The 15236-nt window shown below is 46.1% G+C and overlaps 1 protein-coding gene across 2 annotated transcripts in view; it reads right to left on the bottom strand.

Moving 5' to 3' along the window:
- Nucleotides 1-4081: 4081 nt before the first annotated feature.
- Plekhs1 (pleckstrin homology domain containing S1) overlaps nucleotides 4082-15236 on the bottom strand; it is a 25670-nt gene continuing 14515 nt past the window's right edge. For both annotated transcript variants that reach the window (XM_028776018.1, XM_028776025.1), the window contains exons 7-12: nucleotides 14337-14468; nucleotides 12449-12564; nucleotides 11014-11220; nucleotides 9875-9976; nucleotides 8230-8365; nucleotides 4082-4497 (exon numbers count right to left, since the gene is read on the bottom strand). In XM_028776018.1, the coding sequence (XP_028631851.1) occupies nucleotides 4318-4497; nucleotides 8230-8365; nucleotides 9875-9976; nucleotides 11014-11220; nucleotides 12449-12564; nucleotides 14337-14468 (873 nt within the window). In that variant the 3' untranslated portion in view covers nucleotides 4082-4317. The remainder of the gene's footprint in view (nucleotides 4498-8229; nucleotides 8366-9874; nucleotides 9977-11013; nucleotides 11221-12448; nucleotides 12565-14336; nucleotides 14469-15236) is intronic.

Raw genomic sequence — 15236 nt, 5'->3', positions numbered from 1 at the left:
CTTCCGCCCCTCTACACTCCTGGCACTCAATCGTAGCTAAGCCAGATTCCCTCTTCCCCTAGTCCTGGGCTTATCATGGCCTGAAGGCTCTCACTCCCAGCACCTCGAAGTCCCCAGCGGCTGAGTGCACAGAGGTTTGCGAAACACAGCACTCATCCTAGACCCCACGGCCCTGCTGATCTCACCCAAGAAACACGGGCTGGGACCCCATGGTCAGCAATTTGCGGCAGAGTTGTAGACCCTGTGACTTCCTGTTTTTCTAACAGCTCCTAAGTGTGCTGCCGATTCCCCCAGAAACTTGCTAATTGTTGAGAAAACAACTTATTTATATGGAAAAGTCCTGTAGCTTGGATTTCAAATTAATTATATGATACCAGAAAGAAACAAGATAAAAGAAAAAGTCAATGTTACCAGAGTTATGAATGGGAACATTTTATTTGAAAACATTCTCAAAATTGAATAATGTTTATGAATGACCACTTAACACAAATTGTAGTGAAATCTTCCTTTAGCACGTGTTTTATCAAGCATTCTCTGTTAACAGTGCACTGTCTTTATGTCTTTATGGGAATATGGTGGTGAATGAGATATAATTGTTCTCCTCTTGGGACATAAGATAGGAAAGTCTGTCTAGTAAGACCTTCTATGATGATGGAAAAAGTCTGTTGTTTAACACTGAAGTCAGTTCCCACTGAAGGTTATCAAATACTCCAAGTGTGACCAGTGTGCTTGAAGTGGAATTTTAAATGTATTTGATTGTAACTAACTTAAAGTCAGCATGTGGCTGGTGGCTACCGTATCAAGCAGATCAGTCCTGGGGCCAAGCATTGGGAGGTGTACAAGGTTTTCCAGAACTATCCTGTCAGAGTGATTCAGAGGAGGGCCTCAAGGACCTGTGATTATTAGACAAAGATATCATTAATTCAGACATTTTAAAGAGCCTTCTCATTAAAACACACGTGTTGCCCAGCCACAAACCCAACTTCAGCAAAGAAACCTGATTTGATCCAGCTGAGTTTGAAAGCCACGAGACCTGTTTACTGCTTTACATTCTTCTCATCATCCCAAAGGAGAGTCACTTGGCACAGCCTTGAAGAGAAAATGGAGGGCGGATGGTGGCAGAGTCACTATGACTCGCCCATGTCTTCACTCCCTGCTGTATGTGTGTACATATACTACATAAAAATATATAACTGTGTGGTAACCTGCTCTCCACACAGGAAAGAACGCAGAAATGTCAACAGCTTTGAGTATTACATGTACTTGGCCCTGCACATTCATTCTCTCTCTATACCAGATGTTCTTTGGAATTCATTTTGAATGGTTTGTGTCCTCAGCAGGGAGAACCAAATGGAAATTTCCAGATACCCTGAGGTATGTTCTGGAGATCCAAGGCACTTAGTAGGACATAGAAATGGTACTTTAAAGTCCCACTGAAAAGTTGTGAAGTGGGAAAGGTATGGGTTGAGGAGCTGTGGGTCCAGCCTGGAGCTTGGGGGTGGAAGTATATTACAGTAAGTCTACATTTCTGAGCTCTGGCTTCTTCCTTAGCCAGACTAAAGAGCCATATCAAACTCAGGCTTCTCCTAGCTTCCTTTCAGCATCTCTGATGAAACACTTTGACCAATAGCAATTTAAGGGAACAAATGGTTTATTTTGGCATGCAGGTCACAGTCCATCATTGGGGAAAGTCTGGGCAGAAAGTTAAAGCAGAAACCACGGAGGAACTGCTGCTTGCTGGCTCACTCACAAGTTCATACTTTCTTATACAGCACAGGACCACCTGCCTAGGGAATGGTGCTGCCCACAGTGGGCAGGGACTTCCATACCAATGAACAATTAAAACACTCCCTAAGGACATACCCACAAACCAATGTATTCCCTTGAGACTCTGTTCTTGTGTGACTCTACCCTATGTCAAATTGACAGTTAAAGCTAACTAGAAAAAGGCCAAAGATGAGACAGCCAAGCATGGCCCCCAGCCATTATTTTCTCTTTACTGTTTAAGTAGATCCGAGAGAGGGCTATTTTTCCTAGGGACAACTGAACCAGGCTCTTTGTAGCATCAGCCATGGTCATCTACCTGGAATGGGGTCAATATGGACATCAGTGAAATAGAGTACAGATGGGATTTTCACCGTGCATGCGTCCATGGGTAGCAAACGGTATGGGAATGGGCGGGTCACTTTGGTGAAACTGTGTAGCACAAGACACAAGCCTTGCCAGGACTGGCCTGCGTATCATGATCTTTCAGCAGGGTCTTGGGTTGTTCTCTCCTCTCGATGACAAATAAAGACAAACATCTCCGTTCCTAGGTCTGGAGTTTTCCTGTGGTTACTGCTGTTCTTAGGAGAAAGAACTGACATAGAGCCACAGAGTGTGTGGTTGCTTCCAGCTCTAGGAAAGGGGCGGCACAGAGGAAATGAAAACAGACTCTGAGGAACAGCACAGAGAAAGGTGAAGTGGCGGCTTCTCCTGTCCTTCTCAGCTGCCAGCAGCACATACCTAAGCCCAGTCAGTAAGGTTACTTCCTTCAGGCGGGGTTGTGTTGCTCTCCACAAAGGAGGAAGCAAGGGGAGGAGAGCTGTTTTCCTCAGGACCGGCTTCCTGTTGGAGGTGGGTGGAGCTCCATGATGGTGGTGGGTGGGGCTCCCTGCTTAGTGGTAGGTGGGGCTCCCTGTGGGAGGTGGGTGGGGGTGGGGCTCCCTGCTTAGTGGTGGGTGGGCCTCCCTGTTGGAGGTGGATGGGGCTCCCTGCTGATGGTGGGTGGGGCAATGATCATTTGCCTCCTTCAGCACTGTTGAAAGCTTGATCCTCCTCAAGGAACGCGAGTTCTATGTGGGTCTCTCCACTGAGCCCCTAGGATGATTCTTCAAGGAACTGTGTTCCTTGGTCAAATCCCTCGGAAGTGCATTAGGATGCAGATTCCAGACTCCTACACCAGAGCTGCCATATTGGAATTTTGGGTTTGGAGTCTGCCCTGCAATTTCATTCCAAGAGCAAACATTTTGAATAGGAAAAGCACCCAGAGCATGGTCCTCACAGCAAGCCTCCCCTCCTCATTATGCGGCAGGAGGGAGGTTCTGGAGTTGGGGGAGGGTGGGATGCTGATAGCGTGCTGGGAAGGACCAGCAGTCATGTTAACCTGTCCTAGTGCTGGGTCAACTCCTAGGTCCTCAGATTCCTCCTTGCCTCCTTGATGGTGCATAGAGACTGGGGGATATTTGGACTTCAGAGCCCATGAATCCGTCCCCACAGTTGGTTCCGAGCAGTTTTACCTTGATGCTTATATATTTCTTCACCGGAGTGGCTTGATTTCTTATTTATGAAATTGGAAACAGTTATACATGCACATTTATTTATTTTCCATGTTTTATGCACACACACACATTTTATACTGGCAATAAACTAGATAACAGAAAATGAAACATATTGAACGTCTCCTCTGCGTGCCAAAGGTCTTTATTAATCTAAACCCACACACAAGACAAAGGTCAGGGAATTTTCTTTCTAAAGCTGGTATCAGATTTGTGGTTCTGCCCCCAAACCGCTCAGAACTCAGAGTCATGAAGACGGACTATCATGATCTTTCAAAGCCTTCATTTCTTCCCCCTGAAAGGACAGCCAGCTAAGACGCATTTTCTAAATCCCCCTTCCCATCAACAGTTCCCAAGCTGATTAGTGTTCAGCTCACTGTTCCTCTTTCCTGATTACTAAAGGGCCTTTGATTCCTTTGGCTTTGCAGAATTGATTTGGCAATAAACCAATCAATTAAGAGTGTCCAAACATAGTTTCCTATTTATTTTTAGAGCAAGCACATCTTGGCTGGATACAGATCCCAAACTTCCTCAGCTTCCCAAATAGTTAGTGTGTCTTTAAGAGAGCAGGTGCACTTGAGGGAGACAGAGAGGCCACTCAGCCTGCCTGATATCTCCTGGGTTGCTGAGCCACAGGAAGAGTCTGGGAAGGGTGCCACAGACTTTCACTCTCTTGCATCCCTGAAATGATATGGCTAACGCAGAGCCAGTTTTGTGGACTCTGTGACCTCAGAAGCAAACAGCTATTAATCAGGCCAGGGATTTATTGAATAGTATCTGCTGTGCCTGGGGCAGAGTCTCAGGTAATAAGCCCTCCTGTTCTAACTCCACTTCTTAGTCATTATCCCATGTGACTTCCCCAGTGCAAAAGCCAAAGACGGCCAGTGACCCCACTGTCAAGTCAGTACAGTGACTCAGAGAAGGATGCTGTCTTGTGTCCAATCCCAAGGCCATGTGTGGCCTAGGACTCCACCCTTCTGTGTCCTGGGCCTGCGGCAGCCTACTCTCTGGTAGCTTCCTTATGGATCTTTTTGAAGGCAGGAGTCCTCTTTGGTATCCTCTCCAGTTCTGTCAAATCCTGCTGGACAGACTCAACCGACTGGTGTCTTAAGGAACACGCACAGGGGGAAGCATGGAGCTTCTCTGAGTTTGGGATCCGGCCAATGGAGAGTTTCACTTTCTAAGACAAACCACAGGAAATAATTAAGTGACTGACGATTATCCTCAGACTCCTCAACTCTCAGCCAGCCAGCCGTCATACCCCTTGTATCTGTTCTAGAAGGAAATCCTATGATGCGCTGTGATGAGCCAAAGGCAGATGATCTGTACGGTCAAGTGGAGCATGGACTTTCATTTTCTGTCACCTGCTGGCCTAAGCCTCTAGGCAGGTTCTAAAAAGTGACAATGGCCCACCGTGCTGGCCAGTATTATCTTAGCTTGGCATGAGGCAGAGTTATTTTGGAAGAGAGAACCTCAATTAGAAAATGTTCCCACACCGGGCAGTGGTGGCACACGCCTTTAATCCCAGCACTTGGGAGGCAGACGAAGGTGGATTTCTGAGTTCCAGGCCAGCCTGGTCTACAGAGTGAGTTCCAGGACAGCCAGGGCTACACAGAGAAACCCTGTCTCGAAAAAACAAAACAAAACAAAAAAAAAGAGAGAGAGAGAGAGAGAGAAAGAAAGAAAGTGTCCCCTCTAGATCAGCTGGTGGAGAAAGTTTGTGGTACTTTTTTTTTTTTTTTTTTTTTTGATTTCTAACTGATGTGGAGGAGCCCGGCTCACTGTGAGTAGCTAGTGGTCCTGCTGCCATAAGGAAGCAGAACAAGCTAACTACTAAGAGTAACTGCAAGCAGCACTCCTCCCTGGCCTCTGAGACACTTCCTGCCTTAGCCTTCTTTGGTGATAGGCTGTGGTGTGGAAGTATAAGAGACATTAACCCTTTGTTCCCCGAGTTGCTTTTGGCCATAGTGTTTTCTTAAAGAAATAGAAGTCTAAGATAGCCACAGAGATAGACCCAGTTGCTACAAGAACTCAGCGGGCCCCTGGAACCCTGTGCATCCAAAGGAGACTGCCATACAGGAAAGGGCCAGACAAAAGCAGAAGAAAGAACACACACCATCTCCTTTGCCTGTAAAATGTTGTCACGCTTTCTGTGTGCTGTCTCTAGCCCACCCCTCTGCCTGCCTTCCATCTTTCTCCACTGTAGCCCAACAGATATGGCTGGCTCAGGTATGTCAGCCACAGTAGATGCCTGCCGTTGCCCCCACAGGTCCCTTTCCAACAGTTCTTTCTTCTTCCAAGAACCAAGTGCTTAAATTTTTAAAAGAGGATTGGCTATCTACTCTCACATAAACGAAGGGAGCCAGGAGTGGTGGAGGGAACGGAATTTTCTGATCCTCTAGATCAGAGGCTCTCAGGCTTCCCAATGCTGTGACCCTTTAATACAGTTCCTCATGGCGTTATGACCCCCAGACATAAAATTACTTCCGTTGAGACTTCATAATTATAATTTTGCTGCTGTTATGAATCATAATGTAAATATCTCATAGTCAGGATATCTGACACATGACCCCTGTGAGAATGTCGCTTGCTTCCCAAAGGGGTTGTGGCCCATAGGCTGAGAACCACTGCTCTAGATAGTCATGTTGGTGGACACCGGTAGTGGTCAGTCCTATGTAGCTGTTCTCAGGTAGAGTGAGGAAAACAGAAATAGCCCAGGAGAGGTGCAGTCTAGACTGGCAGTCACAATGACGCATATGCAGCCACGCCCAGGCGGAGGATTCGATGAGAGTCAAAACCCTCTTCCTGACTGCTGAACACATATCTGAGTCTTTGGGTCAGAGTAACGTTCAGCAGCTTCTGGAAGGTGCATGTCGGTTCTTTTATGGTTTTTGTTTGTTTGTTTGTTTGTTTGTTCTTGTTTTGTTTTAACCGTTTGTCTGAGTGTGGACTGTTGGCAGATGTCGTGAATTATAAGTTACCAGACTATTGGACTAAGACCCTCAAACCGAGCTCTTCTGTGCATCAGGGATTGAAATCTCTAGCCAAGTATCATGGCCTCTGAGGAAGCCTCCTGCCCTCCCTCTGAAGATCAGTCTATTCTCCCTCTCATGTCTCAAGCACATACTGTGCTCTTAAGAAGTTCCGACTGTACTTGTTTTTAATCCACTGATCTAGGAGCTACTTAAATGTAAGCTGAGGCCATCTTAGTAGCCTTAGAACAAACAGCATCCAGGATAGCATAGTAGGATGCTCAGTAAATGATGAGGAAATGAATGAATGAATGAATGAATGAATGAATGAATGAATGAATCCTGGCCCTGCCAGTAGCTAGGTGTGTGTGTACTTTAGTCACACACCTGACTGGTCTTCGTCTTTTACATAATAGCAATAATAACTGTTTTCATCCAACTGGCAGGCTTACGGAGTGATGAAGAAGAGACGAGATGTGTCCTTAATATGCATAACACGTAACAGCAGATCTAGAGCCTAAAGAGGGGTCTCTAGGGTCGCGGTTTGAAGAAAGATCAAGTCAAGGGTCTGTTTTCAAAGAACGTTAACTGGGGAGTCCCATATTTGGATGTAAGTGCTTTATAAAAGACAAATGTGAATAATTGAAGCCCAGCAGGCTGAGACTTTCCTCCAGGCACATCCCAGAGATCCAAGGAGTGCAGTTTGAAAACTGTAGGAATGGATGAATGAATGGATGGATGGATGAATGAATGGATGGATGGATGGATGAATGGATGGATGGATGAATGAATGGATGGATGGATGAATGGATGGATGGATGGATGGATGGATGGATGGATGGATGAATGGATGGATGAATGGATGGATGGACGGATGAATGGATGGATGGATGAATGGATGGATGGACGGATGAATGGATGGATGGATGGATGGATGGATGGATGAATGGATGGATGGACGGATGAATGGATGGATGAATGGATGGATGGACGGATGAACGGATGAATGGATGGATGGATGGATGGATGGATGGATGAATGGATGGATGAATGGATGGATGGACGGATGGATGGATGGATGGATGGATGAATGGATGGATGGATGAATGGATGGATGGATGGATGAATGGATGGATGGATGGATGGATGGATGGATGAATGGATGGATGGATGGATGAATGGATGGATGGATGGATGGATGGATGAATGAACAAACGAACAAATGAATGAATGAATGAATGGGTCCTTGCTCTGCTCCTCACTTTACAGAGATGCTAAACACAGAGAAGATGGTGCCTATCCAAAGGTCTCTGGGCTCAAAATCAAAGTGGGCTAAGAAGGGATGAACACCATGGAGACTGAACTAGCCAATGAGACCACGTAAATACAGGTTAGCTCTTTAAAGACAGATGCTGAGTGTTGAGCCACACATTATGTGGAATTTTAGTAATAACTCCATGCAGAAGGCACATCGATGTCAGATTCTCAATGAGAAAACAGACACACAGAAAGAGGAGCCTCTTAATGTTGCATGGGCAACACAGGTCAGACTAAGGTCATAGTGACTGTGTGGAGCAGATGCTCTGTGCTAGAAACACAGCAAGCATGTCACAGCATGCGATACCACTTGATTCTTCAACAACTGGTGCAGTCGGTGTCCTGACTTTGCCAGTTTTACAAAAAAACAAGGCGTAGACTGCTTTAAGGGGGATACAGTCCACACGCTAGTCTGAGTCCACGGGAGCTCTTCCTGTCATCTCACGGTGTTTGACTTCAAGAAACCCAAAGCCTTCTCTCCTAACCAGAACTTTCCCCAATAGTACTTGACTAAAAGGTAGACGCTATCATGGTCTGAGTAGGTCTGAGACCCCACCTGAGACACTGATCTTGTCGCTCCTGTCACCAACTTGGTCTGGCCAGGGCTGAATCACAGGACTCACCTCCTTCTGGATACATCGGGTTAGAAACAAGGACACCTCCTCCAGGCTTTGAGGCTTCAGGTCATTCACGGCCAAGATGTGATCTCCATAGTAGAATAAGCACCCTAGTCGGGGAGGGCCTTCCCATCGAGCCACACTGCAGGGGGAACACAATATCCAACAGGGAAGTAAGGCGGAGCTCACTAGAGGAGCGGGAATTGGCATGCTCACTCTGAGTTCATTCGGAGCTGAGCCAGCTGAGTCGTCCCACATGGCTGGCCATCTCCTCTCTCTGTTTGGATTGACTTCTTTCCCTTCACACTTTCCTCTCTCTCAAGCCCTGCTCCAAGAAAAGCACCCATGAAGGCCCTGCCAAACCCAGTCCCTTGTTTTGCTTGTAGTGAATCTCTCCTGTCCCAGGACTTATAATTACACACAGTGGGAAAACTTTGGTTGTAGCTTTGATAAGACATACTTTTTCTACTTACTTATTCATGCGGCTATCCTTTTTGCCTGGCTTTGTGACCCTGGGATTATAGACCTACCCCCGTTTGTTTCCTTAGTTGGTGTTTTAAATTTTATAAGTCCACAGTTCCAAGGAAACAGGATGATCAATAAATGCCTGACAGAAGCGAGCACACAGCGCCGCTCAATGGCCATCTAATGAGTAAATAGTGAATGGACAACTCTGTGAGCTTGGCCTTGGCAAGCTAGTTGCAAGCCTTAGACTGCAAAAATTTGGAAAGATGGAAAGTTATGACATTGTGGTGTATTCTTTATGTTAAAGAATTATTGTGTAAAATTCCAATCTTCTAGGGCTGGAGAGATGGCTCAGTGTTTAAGAGCACTGGCTGCTCTTTCAGAGGACCGCCCCCCAACCCCCGACCCCTGCCCTTGGGTACAATTCCCAGCATCTACATGGCAGCTCACAACTGTCTGGAACTGGAGTTGCAGGGAATCTATGGCACCAGGCACATATATGGTGCACATATCTGTGCATGCAGGCAAAATACCCATACACATAAAATAGAATAAATAAATATTTTTGATCTTCCACTAAAATGAACTTAGCAGGCTTATTTATTTGGCGATGTGGGGAAATACAGTCTCACTATGTAGTAAAGCTGTCCTTGAACCTGCTATGAAGCTCAGGTTGACCTTGAACTCTTCATCTAGGGTATGAAGAGTACTGGTTTGTGTCACCATGCCTAGTCACTGTCTACAAGGATTATAGAATCGGAATATTGCAATTATGCTAGAAAATGTCTGCCACACAGACTTTGTGTTAAGAGTTTTGGAGTAGAGGTTTTCACTGGGGTATGGGACTCATAGATCCTCCTTGACATCTTTTTCTTTTAGATCCCATTAACTTTTTCTCTTTTGATTCATTAAATATTCATTCTGCTGTGCCTGGGAATGGCACCCTTGACATTCACGCTCCTTTGAAGAATCAGAAACATTCTGATTGGTGGGCTGTGTGGTCCTCTTAAACGTACCCCCCAAAAGCTGACCTCACATAGAGCAGTACAATCTTGTCTCCCATCCTCTCTGGGGCAAGCACTGTAGTCTGTCCAACATCATTTTTGTCAAATGTGGTATTTCAGAATAAGAGTCTCCCCCACCCTTGACTCCTGTTTATTCCCCATCATTCACGGTTCCCACCTACCATATCCGTCCTGCTGCTTCTACCAGAGCAAGATAGTTGATGGCATCCCGAGGGGAGAGGAACACGTTCAGAGTCTCCACTTGGCTCTCATCGGGGATGTTGCTGAGACAGAAAACATTTGTGTAAGTCACATCGAACAGCCAACTGTCCCTGGCTGTGAATGATGCTTTCAGAGTACACTTTTGGCCTTCTGTTTCTGAGGTAACATTTTCCAGCTAAACCTTGTCCAGAACATATGAAGAAAAAATATATGAATTTAAGGCACTGAACGTCATTCATTGTATCCTTTCCTGCCCGTCTTGAGATGTGGTAGCAGACGGCAGACAATGAGGAAGGAGGCAAAACTGGACTGAGTGAGTTTATTCCCATGTCCATCAGGTCAGTTTGCGTATTTGTCTTCCTGAAAATATTCCGTACAAAAGGACATGCAAAGTGGCTAAGATTACAACTAACCGGACCACCCAGAGCTCCCAGGGACTAAACCACCAACTAAAGAGTACACATGGAGGGAGCCAGGACTCCAGATACATATGTAGCAGAGGATGGCCTTATCTGACGTCAATGAGACGGGAAGGAGGCTCAATGCCCCAGCATAGGGGGATGTTAGAAGGCTGAGGTGGGAGTGGGTGAATGGGTGGAGGAACACCCTCATAGAGGCAAAGGGGAGAGAGAGGAGGGATGGGATGGGGGTTGTGGTGGGATAAACGGGGAGGAGGATATCATTTGAAATGTAAAATAATAGTAATAATAACAATAATAATAACAATAATAATAACTATCTTATCATGTGCTCTGGACATCACCTAGGTCCTACTCAGAACCTCAGGAGACTTGCCTGCCCACAGGATGTTCAGGGGAGAGGTTGGTGATGCCCTAATCAAATCAGTGTGGTCCAGGTATAGGGTTAAAAAGACTGGCCAAGGGGAAAATGTCACCATAGTTGGAAATGCCACTCTCACCCCAGGGACCACTCCTCTTCCCTCTCTCAGCCACTGCCTACACTCACAACATCAGTGACACTGAAGTGTATCAGGTTCTCAGCTGACTGGGAAACTTTGAGTTATATTTGAAGATAAAGTGTGTTTAAGGCATCTGCCTCCCTCTTAGGGCCCATGAAGTTTTAGAAATCAGAGCTTTACTTGAGTAGTATAGACAATTTCACAACAGTTAGTGGGGCGGACCCCTTTTGGCCATCTGTGGTTCGTGCTTCCGAATCGGCAGGTGAAAGATATGGATCGTTTCCTGTGTCATGTTCTTGGTGAGGAAGCCCGAGCTCTGACGTCTCTGGAGAAATTTGGAATTCGGGTTGGTCGTCGGCTGGTGCAGAGGTTGATTCTTTGAGGACACTGGAGTATAAGAAGTTAATAGGGTCCTCTGTTTACACACATTCATTGATACATTCATTGATAGCTTTCCTCTGTATCCATCAAATATAAGCATCTAACAGCCATTAACAGCCGTGTGAGGACTAACAAAGTCCAGAAGTCTACACAAGCCTCGGAACCCCACCACAGGCAGAGCCAAACATGCTTTCCTTCTAAAACTGTAGTCAAAATGACCGTTTAGAGGGTCAGGAGGACGGAGAGAGAGAGTGACAGACATAAAATCTAGTAGATTTCTGTAAATAGAAATGTCCTGAGGATGTCCCAAGTGGGTTTCTGTGGGTGAAGAAACCACATTTTCTTCTCTTAAGTCCACAGGTTGAACACCCTTCACCTGAGCACCTGAACTCTGGAAATGTTCAGTGACAGAATGATTCTACAAAGGGAGAACTCCACACCATCAGGCTCTCCTTCATAATGAAGCAATCTCAAAACAATTTTGCATAAGATTATCATAAGGTATATGTATGAAGCATGTGTGTATTTCATGGTTAATGAGTTCTACTCCCTGAGAGATATTATTATGAATATGCAGCTATTCCAAAAACTAAAAAAAAAAAAAAAATTCTGATTCCCAAAACATTTATAACCCTATGCATTTCAAATAAAGGATACCCAACCTGTATCAATCAATAGTATGTGATGATGATATAGTCTTTGGTGATGTTTTGTAGCAATTTGTCAATAGTCAAACAAATGAGCTGGGGGCTAGAGAGATGGCTCAGTGGGTAAAGTGTTTGCCATGTAAGCAGTTGGACCTCAGCTTGGATCTTCAGAGCCCATGGAAAGTCAGGCATGGTAGCGTGCCTCTGAAGTCCCGGTGCTTCTGTGACAAGATGGGATGTGGAGAATCATGGGAAGCTAATGGTGGAAACAACAAGAGGCCCTGACTCAAACAAAGTAGGTGAGGACCAACACCCAAGGTGTCCTCTGACCTCCAACCTCTGACCTCTGACCTCCGACCTCCGACCTCCGACCTCCGACCTCTGACCTCTGACTTCCACAGGTAGCATAAGTGCACCTCTCTCTCTCTCTCTCTCTCTCTCTCTCTCACACACACACACACACACACATGCGCATGCACACCATTCACATAAATAAACACATACCCTCCCTCACACAAAGGTTAACACAGTGACCTGGTAGTAACTGCTCCATTAGAAGCAGTATTTAAGAAAGCCATTCCACTCACCAGGATCTCACCGCTCTCATTGACACGTAATCGCTCTCCACTCTCTTGAACCCTTGGTCTGGACTGTCGGATTCAGTAGAGTCATCAGAATCATTGGATCCAGCAATATTCTCCAACTAAAGACAAGAGGAACAGATGGAAGGATACAGGTCTGCCGCTGACCAGCCACCTCCTCATCTCATGTCACGCTTCTCTGCATCTGGAATAACACATCTTCCATTGCAGGGGGAGTGCTTCTTCAAGGAATATCAACCAGCCTTAACCACAGGAGACTGAACCACCACAGTTTCTGTCAGATTCATAGCCTATCATGCCCCATTCCAGACACACGTATTCTATTGGGAAGTATAGATTTTCCTTTCTGCTTCATCCCGAGCCAACGAATGCCATGAACCTTTCCCCCAGGCGGTTGAGTCTATGAATCATGGAAGCTAACTGGGCCAAAGGCTAGCCACATGGCCGCTCACAAACTCTGACGCTTCCTCTCACATTTGCCATTGACTTCTCATTGGAGCCTCCCAGTCAAGGCAGTCTTCAGCACAGCGGCCTCCTCGCCAGAGGCTCTTCCAGACGTCACATTCACACTGTCTTCCCCACCTTCCTCATGCTCTTCTCTTCTCTTGCCCAGTGAAGTCCTGCTCAGTCATCCCCGGTTCTTGAATCACCTCAGCCCTCCTGACTTTTATAGAGTTTCGTCTACTTCCCCAGACGCCATAGTCCACAGAGGCTCTGCAGTTCATCCTTACCACACGCCTGATGGCTTGGTTGTCCCAGATAAGTATTTTTGGTGAAAGAAGTGTTCTATGCTTAAGAAACATTGGACAACACCTCTGCAACCCTCTTGGTAACTTATAATACAGGATGTCATACCGCGGGCTCTGAGGACTTTGCTGTACGGATAGCTTGTATAATTTAGCACATCCATAACCAACCTGACCCCAGAATCCCTCCCTAAGTGAACATGTCACTGTCTAGTAGAAAACCTTCAATTTTGGAGATGTCTCAACTCTCTGGCCACCATTTTGTTCTCCTGCCCAGCCTTCCCCCCACATCCTCTATCTATCTGTGTGTACCACAGATACCACTTCGTGGCCAATGTGCCCAAAAGTCAACTCATGTTTCACCACTTCCCTGCCCACAGCATAAAGTCAACTTAGAACTCACTGCCTGTAATGGGCTGGCTCTTTTGTTCTGTTAATTTTCTACTCTGCCGTTCACATACTCTGAACAATGGCTTACCTAAGCGATTGGCCAGATACGGATGTCAGTGGTCTCTGAGGCCTGCTTTGAGTCAAGAGGAAAGAGCAACCTGCCCTAGATCCAGTGCCTCCCTGTGTAGCACTATCTTTGGAAACTGAGGCTACAGGCTCTGTAAGCAAGAGGACAATGAGGCTTATCACTGTGTCCACCAGGCTGAGCACAGAGTGGGGTCTAGCACTCAGGACTTCTAGCTATCAGCAGGCTGTTCCATATACACCCACGGCTGATTACCCAAGGACTTTTACTTTTTTCTTTTCAGTCTAGAAAAAATAGAAAGACTGCTAAGTTCCAAACTTAATCCGCCAAGCAGTTAAATGTTATCTTCTTTATAGAACCTTCTCTGATCTTCTGCCTGGAAACCAGCTCTCTCTTCCCCTAACTGTTACAACCCAGACACCATAGAAGCATATGTCTTGTGCTATGGTTGGCACCTATTCATGTGCCAGCATGGCGAGCCAGCCATCCGCCTCTGTCAGCTTTGCCTTTGTGCCTCCTGATTTCAGCCTGTTGGCTCTGCAGCAGCGTGTGACAGAGGCTGGGCACACATGTTGAAGGAATGAGTGCTTAGTGGGGTGGGGCAGGATAAAGTAGGGTGGAGCAGGACGGGGCAGGGTGGGGGGGGACTTACCTCTAAGCAGGCGCTTCGGGGAGTGAGATAGTACTCCTCTTCTTCTGTGTCTTGAGTGGGATCTGAGTGGAAGTCATGTCCATGATGCTGATGAGCGTGCCTGAGTCTTTGGAGACTATTTTGTATGAGGTGCTGAATAAGGAAGATACAGAAGAAACCAATGAGTTCCCTCCCCCCTCCCCTTCCTTTCCTTTTCAATAGAATTAAACCAATACTTTCTAAAAAAAACAAAACAAAACAAAAAACAAAAAAAGTGCAATAGATCAGTTGGGTTGACAAGAACAGAGGCTGTTTGCATGTGATGGGCAGAAACCCACACGACTTGATCTTGTTCTTCAGTTTGGGCCTCTCTAATGTGGGAGTATGTGTGCATAGCTAATATTTGGAATTTTCTCTACTATGGAGAATTACAACTCTGAACATGAAGTTTTCAACCGTGGGTGGAGTGTAAGTCACAGAGCTTTGTCACAGTGTCCCTACCCCCATCTCTTCCCAGTCCTCCCTACGCAGCCTCTGAGGAAGTAATTACCCCGGAGTCACTGAACCTCCTTCTGGATCAGGATTCTTCTTGTGTGTTTTGTTCACAGCCTTGCCTGTTTCCACAGCAGTGTAATTAGGTAGCGCTCGCTGGCTACGTGACGGTCGGAATTATATGCTTCCAGGTGATGTAGATGCAAGCAATTAATTCCTGCCTTCCCTCCCCTAACAGACACCAGATTGTCTACTGATGCATCTGTTCTGCACAGCATAGGAATTGTTATGAGTGTGACTTAATTGTCCCAAGAACAATGCCTGATGGCTGGGGATTTTCATAAGACCCCCACATGTTTGCTGGGAATTTTAAGGAACTTAGCTCTCTCTCTCTCTCTCTCTCTCTCTCTCTCTCTCTCTCTCTCTCTC

This window comes from Grammomys surdaster, unplaced genomic scaffold (genome assembly GCF_004785775.1).
Source record: "Grammomys surdaster isolate TR1022 unplaced genomic scaffold, NIH_TR_1.0 66, whole genome shotgun sequence".
Classification (NCBI taxonomy): Eukaryota; Metazoa; Chordata; class Mammalia; order Rodentia; family Muridae; genus Grammomys; species Grammomys surdaster.
Note: the sequence above shows the minus strand (reverse complement) of the source record. Positions and strands in the feature narration are given on the sequence as shown.